Source organism: Dermacentor variabilis, chromosome 6 (genome assembly GCF_050947875.1).
Source record: "Dermacentor variabilis isolate Ectoservices chromosome 6, ASM5094787v1, whole genome shotgun sequence".
NCBI lineage: Eukaryota > Metazoa > Arthropoda > Arachnida > Ixodida > Ixodidae > Dermacentor > Dermacentor variabilis.
In genome coordinates this window covers 147,540,506-147,559,320 of record NC_134573.1, presented here as the reverse complement: position 1 = coordinate 147,559,320, position 18,815 = coordinate 147,540,506, and the positions used below count along the sequence as shown (strand labels likewise).

The following is an 18,815-nucleotide window of genomic DNA, read 5'->3' as shown; positions in this document are numbered from 1 at the left end:
CCTTAGACAAATATAAACAGAACAAAACGTAGACATAGGTTACTTTCACAGTCTTGTGGCATTTACGCGCGAGCCTATGCTGCATTGAATACAAAGCTATGCCATGTGTACTGATAATCACTAGGTTACAAACAAATGCAATGAGCCTGCAAAACTGCTCTGTCTACTTTTCATGCCATTAATCAGCTATGTCAGACAAGCGTGCTTATCCGGTGTTCACATGAACTCAAGTGCACTGCTCTCTGGCTAGAGGCAAGTGATGTTATTATGCCGTGTTGATTGTGCATACACTATATGATGAGCCAACCTTTGGAGCTGGCAGTTTTAGGTAACCTGTAAACATCTTCGACGTGATGTCCGCGACTGTTTCAGCCACATGAAATTTGCCTTCACAAGCGCTCATTGTCTTACACTCCTCAACTTTTCAGAACCGAGCGCAGTGGCATGTCATTCCATTATGCCCCTTGTGGCAATTCATCAGCTATTTTGTCATTTCTCACTTTCAACACTTGCTCAAGGGGCATTTCTCAAACAACTCCTCACTCCAGGAATTGCCGAGGAAGAGTAATGCTAAGCACAGTGGCTAGTTCACTTGAGAGGCAACACTTGGTGATGGCGAGGCACATCTGTAAATGCAAGTCACTCTACTCGGTGTGTGCACATTATTCTAGGTGATGGTAATTTTCACTTGTCAGCCATATGCAAGTTTCAGAGGCTACAGAGCTAGCAGGCAGGGTAAGAGTAACTGTACCATCGCATTTTATTCTTCAAACATTCGCTGCGCTGAAGTGAACAAGATAATTGAATGTTTACAATGCAATAATGCCCAGTTTTATGAGTACACACTTTTGACACGGTGTTGAGCTACATCTCCTCATTCACATCTAAATCATGCAAGAAAGATTTGAAAGTTGACTCGTACTAATTCAATATTTTTTCTCCCTCACATTTCTACATGCAAGAAAGGTCACAGTGAAACAAAAATATTTTTATTTCATCGCAGAAATAACTGTACACGCACACCCTGCAGTCAGTTGAAGGGCTGTAAAACCGCAGGAAAGTGAGAATTCGGCTTTGCCCATGCCATCCACTTTCCTTGCCTTTTCTTGTGTGGGTGCATTATGCTATGCAGAATGCAATGTGGTACTGGGCTCTCATCGCTTTCTTTCCTTTTTCCACAAGTAGACTGGTGCAGAGTCCTTTGTACCTTCCCTGACTTTTTTCACAGGTGGATTCTTTTTGTCCTGTGAACAGCAACAATAGTAAGCTTGTAAGTAGGGTTTGGCATTTTTTATTTAGATGAATAACAAAAAATTCATTCAGTTAGTAAGAATTTTATTATTCGCTTTTAGCTGAAAATGGTCAGTCAAAGCCAATTTACAAGATTACAATCAGTGTGCAGTTGTTAGTCTACACACTTCAATGCAAGGAGCCTGGCGAGGTTAAGATCAGGCATCTGCAACCATTACATCTATTTACAATTTACATCTATTTTGCCTGCTGCTGCGACAACAATGAGGAGTGAGGAGAAAGGGTTTTTGCAGAGGGAGCAGAGGAGCGCTGTGGCTACTGAGGTGGATGAATTAGGAAAGTGCACTGATTGTAATGTGATGGTGTACCTAACCAATCGTTTTTACGTGTGCTATTTGTTGCAACTTTGTAACTGCATATTGTTACAAATGAAGTCTCATTCTATTTGTGTTACAATATAAAACGGAGATACTCTTTTAATTCCTGTGCAGTCATATCACCGTTGGGTGTTGTGCCTTTGGGAGAGTGTTTCTTGAAAACTTTGCCATTCTGTGTGTTAGATGCAACTAACAGTGGTGAGCTGCAGAATCTGCAGTCATACAGCATATTTCAGTGTCAACAAAATCACTGAACTAGATATCAAATGGAAAAAGAAAGAGAACTTTCGTGCGGAAAAAAGAAGCCTACCGTATTTTGAGAAAACAAAAACCTAGAACGCTCAATCCTAATCACAAGCCAGTGCACTTGCTCCAGGGCATGAAGTGGAACGTAACGCAAGAGCACAACAGCGTGACTGCTCCTGTTAAAACCTGATGTGCTCCAAGGTTGTGTTCATGCGGGCTGGCTTGTACATGGTCTATTAGGAAAAATGTTGTGAAAACAGTGCACAACAGGTGTCACTGTATTAGATTCTTGCACTGCACAACCTCTTTGCACAGTTTTTCCTAATAAGCTGGATGAGCTGGCATAAGTTGGGGTTTGCTTTATTTTCAGCTCCACAAACCGTGCAAAGAGCAGTGGATCAGTGCTCAGATTTACATCAAATTTAGTTTCCAGGTCCTTGATTGATTGGTTTATGAGATGTAAAAGAGTTGTCACAGTGAATGCTCCAGATCAATTTTGAGTGCCAGGGTTTTTTTTTATTGTGCACCTAAATACAAATACATAAGCTCTTTTGCTCTCCGCCCATAATGAAAAGTGGCTCCCATGACCAAGCCTGATTATTTCTGTCGCTTCTAAACAAAAGGGTAAACTACAGAACTGTGTGCTTGTGCAGACTTCAGCAACCATCAAAAGTTTAGAATTAAGTTGGCATGTCCAATACTGTTGTAAATGCCAGAGAGTGTTGGTTGTGACCAGATGAAACGCCTTTGAGTGGAAACACAAATGAGAATAAATGTGCAGGGTGACGATAATGTTATGAAAAACTTACGAGAAGCTTCTTCTTCAAGACCATTTTCTGCTCAACCACTGTGAGCTCTTTCTGCCTCTCCAGTCGCTTGGTCAACTCTCGGTAGCTTTTCTTCATTTCATGTGTTGCTTCCTGAAAACAAGAGAACAGCCAATTAACATAAGATGCTGACTGTTAATTTGCAAGAAGAGAAATGAAAGATAAAACAATGATTGAATGTTAAGGCTTTCAAATCTCGAAGTTACACAGTGGAGGGTTTCAGATTAACTTTAACCTCTTGGAGTTTATTAGCATGAACCTAAATGTATGCAGGTCAGCAATGTTGCAATCTGCTCCAGTCAGAACATAGTAGCATCAGGAATGGTTGACGCTTATTTGGCTACCATGGCGGAATGATGAAACTTCAGAGGAATGGTATCTCACTAAAATAGAGCAGATGCCACCTAAACTAAGTTAAGAAGAGTGGTAGGTGTTGGGGGCACATGCACTTTATGTTCTCAATTTTGTAGGCTTCCTGAACTATGATTACTCATTCAACATGGTGAAACCTCTCTATGACACCTTTATCAGCAGTTTTTTATTGCAGCTTCTTATTTCTCAAACGAAATCTATGAGGCATATTAAGGCAGAGAATAAACCACGAAAGCATTTCATTGTCAGCTAACACATTGCCTGTTTTCAGTGCAAGCCTCTTTTATCAAATCTGAAGGCCTTTTGTGACCTGCCACTAAAAGTAGTTCCTCTTAGTAACCAAAGGTGCATCAGTGAACTTGTACAGGACAATGGAGTTGTGTTGTCAACAAGAGTGGTGTAGACAGTATCGCAGAACAAAGAGCGCCTGAAGGTGGCAAAAGCACAACACGAATACAGGCCACATGAGCAGGAACTGCTATTTAAGAGCCAGACTTCAATATGTAGAGTAGCGCTTGATGATATCACATACAATTCGAAGAATCGCCACTACAGCACACTGTGTAGGAAGTATTACATGGTGCCACAAATAGAGTTGTTGAGAAGGCACTAATTATCTGAATCTGAATATTATTCGGAGAAAAAAAAATGCAAATCTGTTGCTTCACTATTTTTCTCCAAGCACAAATTGACTTCTGCTGAATTGGAAGGACTTAGAATATTTCTGAGCCTAGTGCCTACTTTGGCCACAACTACAAGTTAATGCCCTACAAATATCTGATCTTTCTGTCTCAGTTGCCAGTAGTCAATCAGCTGCCTGACCGTCATGATGTGCGCGGGTGCGATGCTTGTCAACACCATGAAGACAATGACGATTCAGAAAGCTGGCAAGTGTGTAGCAATACAAATTTGTCGAGGACGAGGTTGGCAGGAAGCTCTAGCATGAGGTACGAGGCATGAGTGGAAGAAAAAGAAGCGAAGAGCATTTGGAGAGACGCCGGCAAATGTGGAAGAAATGGCAGGAGAAGGAAGATGGCGTCCGAGATGCAGGGATAGCAGCCACTCGAACTCTTGGCCTGTGGTTGCAACAGGCTCCCACCTGGACGCAGGTGCCTCATCTAGTCCTTCCTGAAGCCTGCGACTGGTGAATGCCATAAGGGCACTCAGCCCAGGCCTGGCCAGTGTCTCCAATACCCCAGACAAGCTCCAGCCAGTGAATGTTGACAGGACACCCGGCCACTGTGTCGCTGACAATGTGCCAGGCTCCATCCCCTAGATGTGCTCATATCTGCTCTTCACACGTTAACCGCATCATGCCAACTTGTGAACGCTCTTCGTGCACCTTGAACAATTGCATGAACTTCAGCCTTCTTTCTTGTGTGTGTATTGGTTGCCCTGTGTGCTTTAAATATAGTTTGTTTTGTGTGTGGCTTACAGGCGGCTTCATCATTTCCAATGACATTTATCATTGTGCCTTTTATTTAAGCAAACTGAACACAAAGCTACATAGCTTCGTGACACTGACACAACATTTTCGATACTGTATACTTTTGGCAGCACTACCTACTGGTACATTGAGTAACCAAGGTAAGAAAATAAAGACAAGAGAAGATAACCATAGTTACTTCAGCATTTAACCATATCAATCTACCATTGGTAAAAAATAAATGCTTCATAGTGTTGGCAAATAATACAGCTCATCCGTGTTAGGCAAAGGACTAATGGCAACCGCACGACAGCATTTATCTCTCTAAAAATTTGCAAGACCTTTAATAAAGTGGAGCATGTTTCAGGGGTACAAGGGATTCCAAAACGAAATGCATCTATAAGAATCCAGTATCAGACCCTGCAACTCTTCAGGAGAGCTTTTGCCTCCATAAAGCTAGTGCACTGCAATGCACAACAATATATGAGCATGGATGCATAGCAGAACAATGCTGCAAGCTTCCTTTATGACTGTAAAGCTGTAGTGGCTTCAGGAAGAATGTGTCACCCTGAAATCGTGAACTAATGGCACATTCAGTTGGTTTCTACTCTGCTTTGGCTCACTTTGCAGTGCCTTCTAAAGAGTGGAGCAAGAGAATGCTTGCCCAAGCCGTATGTTCAGCAGCTGTTGGATCTCAAGCACTCTACCAGTTCATGAGTGGCAGCACCTCTGAGCATGAGCAAATGGCTAGACGTTTATTTCTGTAGCAATGTATCCGCAAGCATGGTCAAGGAGTTCCTAACAAGCGCTTTTTCGCGAGAGGGTTATCTTGAGGAGGTAGTCTCTGACAACGGGCCACAGTTCACTTTGGGTGAGTTTGCTGAATTCCTTCAAGAGCAAGCCATCCGCTTGTCTCACTCCTCAGTTTATTACCCACAGGCCAACAGACAAACAGACCGTTTTAGTCGAACACTGAAAAACTCTATCCAAGTTTCTCTCCTGGAGCGGCGACCACTCCATCAAGCAGTTACGGAATATCTGGGCGTCTATAGATGCACTTCACAGGACACGACTGGCATTACTCCAGTGGTCTTACTGCATGGCAGAATGTCCCAAACAAGGCTGGATGTGGTCGGCTTTTCAGCACCAGCCTTTACTAAAGATCCAGCTAAGGAGCTATCACAATAACGCCAAAGAGTCAAGCAGCAAGCAATATGTGGACAGGAGAAGAGCTGCCAAGGAAACGACGATAACTGTAGGCGATTTCGTTCGATTTCGATCCTTTGAAGCTGTCTGTCTGCTTCAAAGGAGAGTTGGCAATTTTGCCACCAACTGAAGTCATGAAGAAGCAAGGGTCTTCCTCCTTCCGGTTAAAAAATGGCAGGACCAGGAACACAGCAAAACTTGCCAAGGTTCTGCAGAGGCGCAAGCTGCACCACCATGAATGTCTAACTCAGTTGCTGCCACTTCCTGTTGAGCCTGCTGCACCAGCTCCTGCTCTGGTGGTGCAAATGCTGCCTCATTCTGCTATGCTGGCACCTACTGTGGTTGTGCAAATGCCGCTGCATTCTGCTGCACCAACTCTTGCTGTTACGGTGCAAACACCACTTCCTCCTGCAGCCGTGGTGCCCCCGACTTCCATCGGTGGGCTGCAGTCGCAGCCTTCTGTGGCCATGCTGCACCAGACTTCTTCTGGTGAACAACAGTCAAAGCCTCTGGCGGTAAAGCCTGCCGCCACTCGAGCAGCCAGCCGCCTGGCCACAACGAGAACGCGGACGACCTGTTTGGTTGAAGGACTTTGTGCCGAAGTAGTGCATGCACAGCATATGTTTTAAGTGAACTGTGCATGTTCCCTCGTATACTAACTCCTGTTAACATCACTAACATTTTAAATAAGGAAGGGAGTATGTTGTGATTTAAGTTCACTTTCAGTTTTGCTTTTGTTTCTTTCCCCCGAGAGGAGGCATTGTTCCAGCTGTATATATATTTGTGTACTTCCGTATAAAGTGGTAGTAGTAGTCCAAGTATCGGACTGTTCAGACACTCTTCAATTATAACAAACGTGTCCCGTGTGCTCAGTTTCAACCAGCTAGATATAGTGCGCGCCACCAGAGCACTCGAAAGCGAACAACTGAGTGTACAATAACAGTGTGTGGCTTTAATTGCCATGTAGTTCCCACTTGCCTTGATCACATCCTCTGGAATATCAGCAATGGATTCCTTGAGAAGAGTTTCAAGTTTGGGTCGGTTGAAGGCCCGGCCCAACAGAGATGGGTGAGTTTCCAGCTTCTTGGCAAAATCAAAGGTCTGAGCTACAAAGCATTAAACAAAGGTCAAATATGTTGGTTGCAAGTGCTGCATCGAACATCTAAGCTGTCAGATCATGCTATGTGCATATTATGTTGCATAACTAGAATGTCTCATGACACGTCATACGCTGGCCCCCTTCGAAAATGTTTTATCATTTCAATGGCTTGCTCCGAAGGCTGTAGCACACAAATCCACAGTGCTAAGTTTTTTTTAAAAAAACAGAACGCTTAGAACGCTTAAAACGCAAGGCAACAAATCTGGCCATTACGAGGACAAAATGCAACAACATTTGTACTGGCTAGCTACTTGCATGTTTATTCTATTGTGGTACTTTTGAGGAGCGAATAATTCACCAGTGTGCAAGGCTAATACGAAAAATAAGCCAGCGGTATATGCATATGGGCCTTGACAAGCAGCCTTACAGAATTTACACAATAAAATATAACAGACTGCTATACCTTCTTTTCTGGAGTCCACGAAAAATGTGTGAGTTTTCACTCGCCCACTGCTATCATCGAGAAGGTGGAGGTTTGCTTGAAGTCTCTCTATTTTCTGAATAGAAGAAATGAACGAGGAGACAAATTACTGAAGTGACTACCGCAGAGAAAGCACGAGAAACACAAACTAACACGGCAGGAATCCCTAACTTTGATACCTTTGCTTCGGACACACGCTTTGCGGTGACGTAGTTCACATCTTGTGTCTGCATAAGCTTGAGCTGTGCTGGTGTGAACTCTTGACCTTTCACTTTGTCGTGGTGTTCGCCTCCCTGAAATGTAAACAAGAGGTCGCAGTATGCACCACGACAGGGATGATTGCGCATTGTCTTGTGCGCGAGCTTACATCGAGCTTGGCGTTGACCATATGAAAGTAAAATTCATCCGGATTTCTAGTGAGTGCTCGCTGGCGTAATCGCTTTAGTCTTTTTTGTTTATTCTGGTAGTCCCTGTGAACGAGGAAGATTAACATGTGTAGTTGCAAGTATACAGCACGCTGTGCAGAAGCGACAATAATGACGGCCGCATATGAATCATAAGATTACCTTGCTCTGAGCTTGTAGTCCTTTTTTTTCTCTAGTACACCCAGGTGACGCCTGGCCTCGGGCTGAAAGGCAGAAGAATTATACAGCGCTCGGTACCCAAGTTACACATACCCGTCACGTGGATCGAGAAGTGAGCGGACTAACCTGCTGTCGCTCTTTGTGTATTCTCTGGCCAGCCTTCGCTGCTTTCGCGAACGAGGACATCCTTACAGGCGTCGATCAAGCGACAAAATCACGTCAGTAAAGCACAGCTGCTACAAGCACACAATCCCGGTGGAAAATGTGACGCTGTAGGCTGCCATGCTTTCATTGCGATGACGATGAGGATGACAGAATAGCACAGCTAAAACCGAAACCGGAACTTGATATTTTTTTGGCCGAACAACCAGAACCTTGGAAAAAGGGGTTCTGGTACAACGTTTAAAGAATTAAAGGTGCCCTGAACCACTTTTTACCGAAGTGGAGAAAGACATTTGAAGTGAAGATAGGCTATTTCAGAACCACTTTGCCGCAAAAAGTACTTCGATGCGTTCAGTAGAAGCGGAGTGATCGGCAATCAAACACGGCCTCAGCTGTGCTTTCCTTCCTCCTCCAATGCCTTGCACTGCGAAGGCTACGGCGGAGACGTCACCGTGGCGCGCAGTTCAAATTTCCGATTTCGTGCCTATGCCGCGCTAAACGTAAGCCAAACGCGGCTATCCTCAGAGAGCCGCAGTGCGCTTAGCCACCAAAGTTACTGATGCTTAGCCACTGGACTCGTGGCGGCACCTCGCGGCGGCCGCGGTGTAGCTGAGCGCAGCGACCAATAGCAGCCGCGTATTAAAGTGTCCTTTATGACGAAATAAAGCACACAGAAAAGAGTGAGGATCATGGAAGTTTTTGAAACGAGAGCGTTTGAGAAAAGGGTGACTTCTCGCTCCGCTTGCGAGCTCCACGGACCGCGTACGACAGCAGAACTTGGCTGATATGTTCACAATAGCGTATGCTACCAGTTGACTATGTTATTTCACCAAGCCCGAGTGGTGGTTCAGGGCCCCTTTAAGCGATTCGCAGGCATTGTGATCTTACCGATTTATTTCTAACCGAGTCTGTGGAAGTACTACCAGTGCAGAGGCCTTGCATGAAAGTACTGCGCGCGTTGTCGTTTTGCGCAACGCGTTATCTCAACGGCCACGAATTCGTCCAGTTTTCATCCACTACGAAGATTGGGGAGCTTCCTGAATAATTAAGGCATATTCTAAGTAAAAACCATAACAACAACGGCCTCGCTTTTATAATGACTACTTTTGGCTCACAAGTACTGACTGACTTTGTATTCATGGACACAGGAGTAAGTTTGAGGTGGCTAAATAAACGGAAGCGTGGCATCAAGCATTTTCGCAACATTCTCTTGAAAAAATCGTTGTCACTGTATGATGTTTTTCGCCAAGCCAAAGCGTGCATCATAATCAACGGCTCCCCGTGGAATAGGGACAAAACATTTTTTTGCTCCCCTAACACAAGAATTACTCAAATTAATCTATCCGAACGAAATTGTTAAAAAATTACATTATGGAGTTTTAGGTGCCAAAACCACAATCTGATTATGAGGCACGCCGTAGTGGGGGACTCCGGAAAATTGGACAACCTGGGGTTCCTTAAAGTGCACCTAAATCTAACTACACGGGTGTTTTCGCATTTCGCCCCCATCGAAATGCGGCCGCGGTGGCCGGGATTCGATCCCGCGACATCGGGCTTAGGAGCCCAACACCATAGCCACTAAGCAATCACGGCTGGTACGTGAGTGAGTGAGTGAGTGAGTGAGTGAGTGAGTGAGTGAGTGAGTGAGTGAGTGAGTGAGTGAGTGAGTGAGTGAGTGAGTTAACATTATTGAAGGTCCGGATAGGACGCGAACTCGTCGCGCACCCGGCTAGTTCCACGTCGGGACCGGCAGGGTCTAGCCCACCGGCCCGGCCGCGGGCACGCCGGACAGCCAGGATTTGTTTGTCTAGAGCGGGGTTATGCAGAAGCGAGTCCCACTCCTCCGTGCTGAACTTGGGGTATCTCGACCCGCACTCCCAGATAATGTGTCCAACAGTGGAGGTGTACCCGCAGGACGGGCAGGCGTCGCCGCCATGTACGTCGGGGTAAACTTCGTGTAGAACGGCCAGACACGGATATGTGCCGATCTGTAACAGTCTAAGAGAAACGGTTTGCGCCCTATTCAACTTGAGGTGAGGGGGCGGAAAGACCCTTCTAAACGAGTACAAGAATTCCATAACCTCGTTGCGAGTAGCGGGATCGTTCCTGTGGCCGTAGGGGGGAGGAGAGTTACAGAGGATGCGCGGTCGGTGAGTTCGCGCGCAGCCTCCTGAGCAGACTCATTGAGGTTCGGGGGAGCACCCTCAACCGGCCCTACGTGAGCGGGAAACCATTGAATCGAATGATGCGTGAGAGCAAACGGACTCGAGACGTTAAGAAGACGAGCAGCTTGCTCGGCGATGTAATCCTTCTGAAAAGCCCTAACTGCCGTTTTGGAATCGCTATAGATCTCGGATCCACGACCGTCTAGCAGGGCGAGGGAAATGGCGGCTTGCTCGGCGACTTCGGGTCTGAAGTGCGAATCGAGGCGCGATTGGAAATTTTGCCGCTGGAGTTGACCATGACGACGGCAAAAGTTTTCCCGTCGCTGTAGTCCGCGGCGTCGACGAGTCGGGTCCGAACCAAATTGTTAGGTTACGTTGTACGAAATATGGAACCTTTCCTACTTTTATGTAGGCCATCCCGATGCGGAATGCACAGCCGAAAACGTGACAAAAATCCATGTTTTGCAACTTCAGGATTATTTTCCTCCGACATTTCGCTGTTGTGTGCCAAAATATTTTAGTCAGTTATTTTGACGCAAGACTACAATGTAGTTAAGAAAACAACAGTGGATAAATGTGAAAGTGTTGTATCGGCCGCTGTGTCATACTGCGGGCTACACACTGCGCAAGCGTGAAGTTTTCTTTCTACCTCGCTATGCCCCCTTTCCATTCCCTTTCCCTCTCCTGGATTACTATATAACCACCTTACTGTTGACAACAAAGGTTGGTTTTTACCTGTCTCGTTTCCAGGCGTGCACGTACGTTCCGTTCCTGCCATGGTCTATCGGCCGCGGCTATGTTACAGAAGGGATAAAAAAAAAAAAAAAAGACTCAAGGCAGATTTTTTTTGCCTCCATTATAAGTACATCAAAAATGAGGTTGTGGACTACAGAGGAGAGTGGACAGTAAAGAACAATCTAAGTTAGCGAGACGAACTGTCCACTTTTTCCCCAATGATAGGCTTCATTTTTAAAAAAATTCTTCTTGGTGCATCATGTATTGTGCATCATGTATAAAGGGTACATAAAACTCAAATAACACTCAGCCAGTCAAAAAAAGTTTTTTTTTTTGCAGAATATATTTTGCGAAAGTATTTCTTTAGACGTAAATGCCCACACCATAAGAAAGGTCCAGCTGCTGCGTTTTGACGTGGATCGAACTACCCGAAGCCCCCCCCCCCCCCCCCCCCCCCGTTTTTTTTTTTTTGTTTTGCGCTACGTACAGGTCCTGGGTCAAATCCTCGAACTATTAGGATATATACTGGCACGCGATAGAACATCTTAAATGCTTTACTGTATAGTAGTTGTTTTTACAAACCACTCTCGATGTCGGTAACCATGAATATTGTTGCGTAGGCAGAAACGTGCGCCGAACTCTCTTTTGCATTTTTTTTTTATGCGCAACGTCATCATGCCTACACTAGTAGAATAAACTTTACTGCATGTCATGACAGCCCAATAATGTCGGTGACGCCTGCTCCGTTTGTGTTTTGAGTTTGAGTGCTTCACACTGTCAAGTGAAAATATCTTATGCTTCCTCACGTTTACCGTTAGCTAAATTCACTCCTTTGTTAGCGGCAAAAGGGATGGTACAAATCGAAAATATGTGTGTCGGTACTTTTCTCAGGTGGGGCCATAGGTTGTGGGGTAGGGGTGGATAGGAGATATCCGGATGCATTGGGGTAACTAGGGGGGGGGGGAGGTTAGAGGTCGACCCCCCCCATGTTTTCTGCCGACCCCCCTCCCCCCTTTCCCACGGAACAGAAATATAGGAATGTTAGGGGCCCCCGCACCGTTCAACAACACGGTGAATGTTGAAAAGTGCGGCAGTGACTATAACGGAAAATAATTTTGAGAAGGGGAGTGGGATGATGGATACGAGGAGGAGGAGGGGCGCGCGTAATAGGCATCAAGGACCAAGTTGATAGATAATTATGGACATAGGAAGAGCGTTTCGTCACTGTCCGATCGCTCAACATCAGACGGCCGTGGCCAACAACCCAGCTGAGGCTCACCTACCCCGTCCTAACACGTGCTGATTAATTGCTGCGGAGAGCCCATCCTAACTAAACGTCTCGGCAGTTTTCAGAATAGACGGGCGTCAGGTGACACACCACTTCCAAATCTCACGGAGCTACTGGCCCTTAAAGTACTGCGTTCTACTGACGCCGTAATTTTAGGAAAGGCTTCTAAACAGGAAGCAGTCCTGCTTCGGACTGTCTGCCTCATCAATTTCCGGGTGTGGTCAAATAACAATATGCGTCGCGTGATGACTACAATACCACGATCGCAAGTTACTTCCAAACAACTCTTTAAATAAGTCGGACAGCAGGTCATCGAAAGTGAGTGAAACTTGCATCATATGATACTATCGAAGTACTAGCGCAGAGCTTCATTCCCGTATTTTTAAATCTAGAATAATATAGCATGACCACAACGCGCAAAGCGCGATTTAGTGATAGACGACTTAAAAAAATAGTGCCCACCCTCTTCCGTACGTAGCCGTGGCCGCACCACTCACTAAAAGATTTGACTGGAGAACAACGGTTATGTCCATTGTATACTTGGGATGCAGCTAGTCTGGCCTGCAAACAAGCAGTGATGTCTTGGTTTTGTATGGCCCCGTCTTTAGCGCTGTTCCTTTTTCCAAGTCATGTAAAAGTAAGGTCGTCGACATGCATTATATAAATGCATGAATTCGTAAATGAAATAAAAAAAATATAATCGTTTTTAAATATAGCATAAGGATGATAGCATAATTTGAAGCGGTGTTGCGACACGCCTTAGCAATAAAAAGCTTTTGTCAGAAGTAAAGCAAAGTGTTGTTTCGGCAGTGTAAAATTGTGCATCCTCGTTGTTAAAGCATCCTTGTCCGGGGAGTGCTAAGATTTTGTCTCAGCGTGGTGTACAACACACACACACACACACACACACACACACACACACACACACACACACACACACACATAGGGAGAGGGAGAGAGAGAGGTGAAGGAAGGGGATGGGGGCAATTGTCGGCGGAAAACTGCCCCCCCTCTCTCCCGAAATAAATTTCTGGCTACGCCAATAAGGGATTTGCAGTATCATATTATAGGTTCAAATTTCGGAGCTCGTTTCGACAGCAGGCTTTGCTGCGCTGTAAGAGCGCACCTCAACTTTATTAATATTGCGATAGCAATTATATGGACACGCCAAGCACATTTCTGCCGTCGCCGTGATGTTCCGTATAAAGTCCAAGGGAGATAACATCGTCGCCGCGCGCCATATGTTATTATTATTATTATTATTATTATTATTATTATTATTATTATTATCATTATTATTATTATTATTATTATTATTAGCGAGAGAGAGTACCTTTGTTTTGATCGGGCACAGGGAGGTGTCGGATCCCCGTGTTCAGTAGAACTCCGGGACACATTGGCGGTGCCAGCATTTCCGGCCTTACCAACGCCGCCCCTTACCGCTCTATAGTGTGCGCGGTTTGTTTGTGCTCGTCTCTATTTCTCTCTCTCTCTCTCTCTCTCGTTCCACTCTTTCTCTTTTATTGCGATAGCAATTATATTACACTCCAGGCGTGAAGTTCCGTTTGAAGTCCAAGGCCGCCGCGCGCCGTATGCAGTATGTGCGAGCGAAAGCGTGCGAGGGTTAACCGGCGAACGCGGCTCAATCTTGCGTGCGCGAGCGAGGAAGGCGAGGCGGAAGCGCGCCCTCTTCCCTCGCGCACGAAGCACGGGATTGAGGCGAGGTAGGGGCTGCGTTCTTCTCCAGCGGCCGCTGCTTACGTCGCGGACGTGCGGGCGCCGCATCTTGAAAGCGACCTGCGACGTGTCCAAAGTGCGCGCCCGCGCGGGCCTCATCTTCAAAGCAATCTGAGATGTTTGCTGAGCACGCGTAGCGCCGGTAGCTTCGTATGCGCTGTGCTTTCGACGATTCGTTCGCGTTGAAGCGAGAGATGGGCGGAGGTCAATTGGCTCGCGTCTGCTGCCGCGATTCCTCCCTACAGCATTTTGACAGCGAGTTTCCGCTGTCGACGAGCGAGATGTGTTCATGTTTACCAGTGCGCGCGTGACACCGTGCTTAATTGTTAATTTGGATAGTAACCGAATGTTTAAAAGTTCATACAACGGATAAAACTACTATCCTTACTTCGTATAGCTATCTACTAATTCGCTATCTCAATCGATGCTTCGCCTTTCGGGCGAAACTGCGACTTTTTTATCCCCCTACTCTTTCCCCCCATGCAGGGTAGCCAACCGGAACTATCTCTGGTTAACCTCCCTGCCTTTCTATGCATCCCTTCTCTCTCTTTCTCTTTCTCAGCACTGTCGATCAGCTTTCGCCGTTTTCCCAAGGGCAGCTCGCACTGGCTTGCCAAAGAGACCGAAATATAGCCCCCATCCGAAACGCCACGCACGAGCAGTGGAAGACGATGCTGACCAGCTTTATGATCAGAGTTTGAGCATATAGTCTCTACATATAATCAAATGTCGATCTTCATCAACAACAGAGAAAATTGAGTGTGATGCGCTATGTGCCCTCGCCGACACATTACTTAACTATAATATACTACAAAAATACAAACCTTTATACAGAAACTTAATTAGACGGAATTGTCAGCATAGAACTGAAAGTGCAACTGTATATCTGAATAGATGGTCACTTAATTATGTTACGGACTCCTGTGAAAGATGCCAAACGAGACCACAGATCGCGTGAAAGAAGGCATATTAATTAGTAAGGCTTTATACATCAGCGTTACTTATGATTTTACGTGCTTTGTGCTTTTCGAACAAAATTATTGTCTTCAGTTCAAATGGAGATGTTCTTTTTTTAAAATATTTCATTCATATACGTTAGAAAGAAAGCAGTGAATCCCTCACATTTTGTTGTGTTTGGATATCATTCGTTAATCCTCAAAGCAGCTTTGTTTATACTACTTGATTAATTTAAATTAACCTAAATGCTCGTTTGACAGTACATATGTGTAAGAAGACCATATGGATTAATAACTAAATGAGACACAGCGCATATAAAAAGATGTACACGTATGAACTTATCGTATAAGCTGTTCGTCCGCAATAATACTGAAAAAAAAATTCACGCATATTAGTTTAATTGTGATGTCCTTGTCAACCCTACAGCCTCAAGTGTCTATATTCGGGACAAATATTCCACTCTGGGAATAGGCCACCTGAACTCGGAAAACGGAAGAAAAAAAAATGAAAAAAGGAAGGGAAAGAAGCAGTATTATGCGGCGTCTATGCCAGTCTGACTGCTCTCAATTTCTATTCTCTCTCTCTCTCTCTCTCTCTCTCTCTCTCTCTCTAAGTCTCACGAATATAAACGTAACTCAAATTTAATTTTCTCACGACTTCAGATTCTTGACCAATATAGCAGACAGTGGGTATATGCGCCACTGGTATTAAGCATCATCGTCATCATTGTATCTAACCTTACCATTCACACATTTACTACAAAGGAAGTGCCGACATTCAACAGAGTTGATAAACAATATAAAGGCGGAAAAAAAGGCATCGGATTTCTATGACACACATACATATACACTAAAGCTTTCAGAACATAATATAGCGTGCTTTTCTTTTGTCAGCTCACTCTTACATACGATCCTACAGAATGCACGATAAATATCCTGTACGATTGTTTCTTTTTTTTTTTCGGTGTTAAGTATGGAACATAGCAGCCTAAATCGAATTACTACTTACAAACGACGCGCAGACACCGGTCTGCTTTAATTTAACTGAAACACCAAACAGTCACGCGCGAGCGCGAGCCCGCTTGTCTCGACGGAAGATGAAAAAGAAAGACGACGGCGGAGCATCCTCCGAAGGGGCCGCGCTGTGAGCACGTAACGCAGAGCTCTGCGTAAATACGAAGCATCCCCGGCTGATCGTGCATGGTAAGAAACCTTCTTCGTAACTTCTCTCTTAGTTGCGATGGCAGGGCTTTCTCTCGTTTTGTGGCGCCTCGAATATGAGGCTTATTGAATTCCCGACACGACGCTTCGCAGGCAGACACGTATGCACGCCGTCGGCGCTAACGGCCGTCGCCAGAGGGCTCCCTCCTCGAATTAAGCGACGACGCGTTAACGTGGCTGCGTATTAAACGCTCGGTTTAAACGTTCTTTCCCTATCGTCACTACCAAGTCGTACGAATTAAGGGCTCGTTCACGGACGCTTCCCCATTAGAACTTGAGTTGTGCGTATAAATGCATCGGGGGGGTCGATACTAAAGTTTGACAAAGGCGACGCAAATCGCGAAGTTCTTAAACGAGCTACATCTTACTTACACTCTTTTTTCCAGACCGTTATGGCACGGTACACGATTAAGGAGGCGCTCTTCCGCGAAGTACGTGCTTAACTTCCAGCGCAGCTCCAGGAGGGAGGGAGGACGTCCACCTGAAATAAGTGGAATCTGTGAGTCTGTTTATTCACTTGCCGTTGTCCCGTCGCGTAACATTCGCACTTCTGCGCGATTTTTTTTTCTCTTACAAAGGATACAGTATGGTCGGGCATGCGGGGTGTTCCAGCCCACGTTCAGGAACGATGGCTGAGGAATCTGTTCGATTTTAGAAATTGCAATCAACGATGATTACCAAAACAATGAAAAAGGTGTTAATGAACTTCGCTATATCATTTTAAATGGCTATATTTCATTTAAATATATCCTATTACTATCCTATATTATATTAATATATTCTATATTATAGTAATATCTAAAGCTCTTAGGTTGCGAATATATCCTGTGCACTTTGTCATTGAGAGCAGAACTTTGTGATCAGATAAATATTAGTGCCAGGTTTGGTCCGCCTCTGCAAAACGTTAATACAAGTCACATCTTGAGACTAGTTGCGATAGCAGGCGACGCGAAGCGCCATTAATACATATTTGGCTGTATTGAGTCTTCCATATGCCGACGCCAACGGCTGAAGCGATCACGTCTGCAAGCCAGTAAGCGACGTGAAACTGACCAGTGACCACGAAACTATTGTCCATTATGTCCATTTTTCTAAGAAGCTGGCTCCAGACAGATTCTCACATATGGCACAGCCAGGCCCAATGTTTTGCATCCGCCCTGTCACGGCGCTGTCCGGTTTCACTTCGACTGGCCTGCTGGCCTGACGCAGGTCAGCCAGTCATGTCAATGGAAGGCCCTGTATTACACAGCCAAATGCTCAAAACTCATGGCTTTCAAGCGTCAAATGACGTCTAACCTTTCGCCCCGCCTCTTCCGTGTTTTAGACGCAGGCGCGAAACAAAGGCGTGCAGTGCAGACCCGAGCCCGACGGCACATCCACCATGAGTCGAGGCAGCCGTACGGCTACGCAGCGCCTGCGACTCGAGTACTCCAAGCTGCTCCGCGAGCCGGTGCCGTACGTGTCGGCCCACCCGCTGCCGGCCGACATCCTCGAATGGCACTTCGCCGTCAAGGGGCCCGAGAAGACGCCGCTAGAGGGCGGCGTCTACCACGGCAAGCTGCGCTTCCCCGTCGACTTCCCCTTCTCGCCGCCCTCCATCTACCTGATCACGCCCAACGGGCGCTTCCAATGCAACACCCGCCTGTGCCTCAGCATATCCGACTACCACCCGGAGTCCTGGAACCCGTCGTGGTCCATGTCCTCTATCCTGACCGGGCTGCTCAGCTTCATGGTGGACGAGACGCCCACGCTCGGAAGCCTGGACACCACGGTCGAGCAGAAGCAGAAGCTGGCCCGCGAGAGCCTGCGCTTCAACCTGGAGGACAACGTGTTCTGCGAGCTCTTCCCCGAAGTCGTCAAGGAAACGCGCGCCGTCCTGGCCGCCGATGCGGCCGTCAAGGGGGACTGCCCGCAGGTTCCCTGAGGGCGCCGCCGCGTCAACTGCATGGGCTCCCGCACCGCCACGCGCTCCTAACCTCCTCTTTCTAAGTCCACATAGCGTTACAGGCTACAAAGCTAGTCTCCTTGAACTGAGGTCTTCGTTAGACGTGGGCCGAAGCTTCAAGATGCTCCACGAAGAAAGGAGTGTTCGCGAACAATGATGTGCGAGTTCGTAACACGTTGACGCATGCAAGAAGAAAGCCGTCGGCCTTTCCCTTACTTCACACCGCACGTCGCTCAATGAGTTCGTCGCAGTGTGCGGATGCATCGTTTGTCAAACGAAGCGACTGCTGCGTAGGTCCTCGCGTCGCAAATCCCCGTGCGCGGTGCACTGAACACGACTTCGCTTCGAAACTTTTCAGGAGGTTAAGGAAATTGTGCAATAAAACCTACCAAGTGCGGGAAAGTATGCGCTCTTTATTTTCAGATGAACGAGTTCAGCGTGTTAGCGTCTTACATCGCCAAGTGAAAAACATCCAACCGGTAGGCAGGCTAAACATACCTTTATAGATTTAGCATATCAAAACATTTCACTCTGTATAGTCGCTCGGAGAGAGCTTCCCAATCCCGCGACATTCCCTTCATGCGCCTATCTTGGTCATTGAAATTTTTGTTTAACACCCAGTTTCTGGCATCTTGAGAATAAAACGTGCAGCTGCAGAGCGAGTTAAGAATCTTAAATTGTTCGGTGAGTTTTTTGAAGTATATACAGAATGTGGATTCCATGCGAGGACCTTTACA

General features: G+C 46.1%; 1 protein-coding gene and 1 pseudogene across 1 annotated transcript; one reads left to right on the top strand and one right to left on the bottom strand.

Annotated features, from left to right (window-relative positions):
- Positions 1 to 973: 973 nt before the first annotated feature.
- On the bottom strand, positions 974 to 8,160 carry LOC142585430 (putative U3 small nucleolar RNA-associated protein 11). Its single transcript, XM_075696193.1, has 8 exons — positions 7,996 to 8,160; positions 7,852 to 7,913; positions 7,653 to 7,755; positions 7,465 to 7,578; positions 7,268 to 7,361; positions 6,684 to 6,811; positions 2,684 to 2,794; positions 974 to 1,244 (listed from the first exon to the last, which is right to left on the bottom strand). Exons 1-8 carry the CDS (start codon positions 8,053 to 8,055, stop codon positions 1,155 to 1,157), a joined length of 762 nt encoding a protein of 253 aa, XP_075552308.1. The 5' UTR covers positions 8,056 to 8,160; the 3' UTR covers positions 974 to 1,154.
- Positions 8,161 to 16,020: 7,860 nt separating this feature from the next.
- Positions 16,021 to 18,471, top strand: LOC142585428 (ubiquitin-conjugating enzyme E2 J2 pseudogene; annotated as a pseudogene).
- Positions 18,472 to 18,815: the final 344 nt, after the last annotated feature.

Bases quoted from the DNA above. Each gene is read 5' to 3' on its own strand.
- LOC142585430 (XM_075696193.1), bottom strand. From the start codon at position 8,055: ATGTCCTCGTTCGCGAAAGCAGCGAAGGCTGGCCAGAGAATACACAAA. The intron at 7,579-7,652 runs GTAAGCTCGCGC...TTTACATTTCAG, and splicing joins TGGTCAACGCCAAGCTCGAT to GGAGGCGAACACCACGACAA. The intron at 1,245-2,683 runs GTAAGTTTTTCA...TGCTGTTCACAG, and splicing joins TCTTGAAGAAGAAGCTTCTC to GACAAAAAGAATCCACCTGT.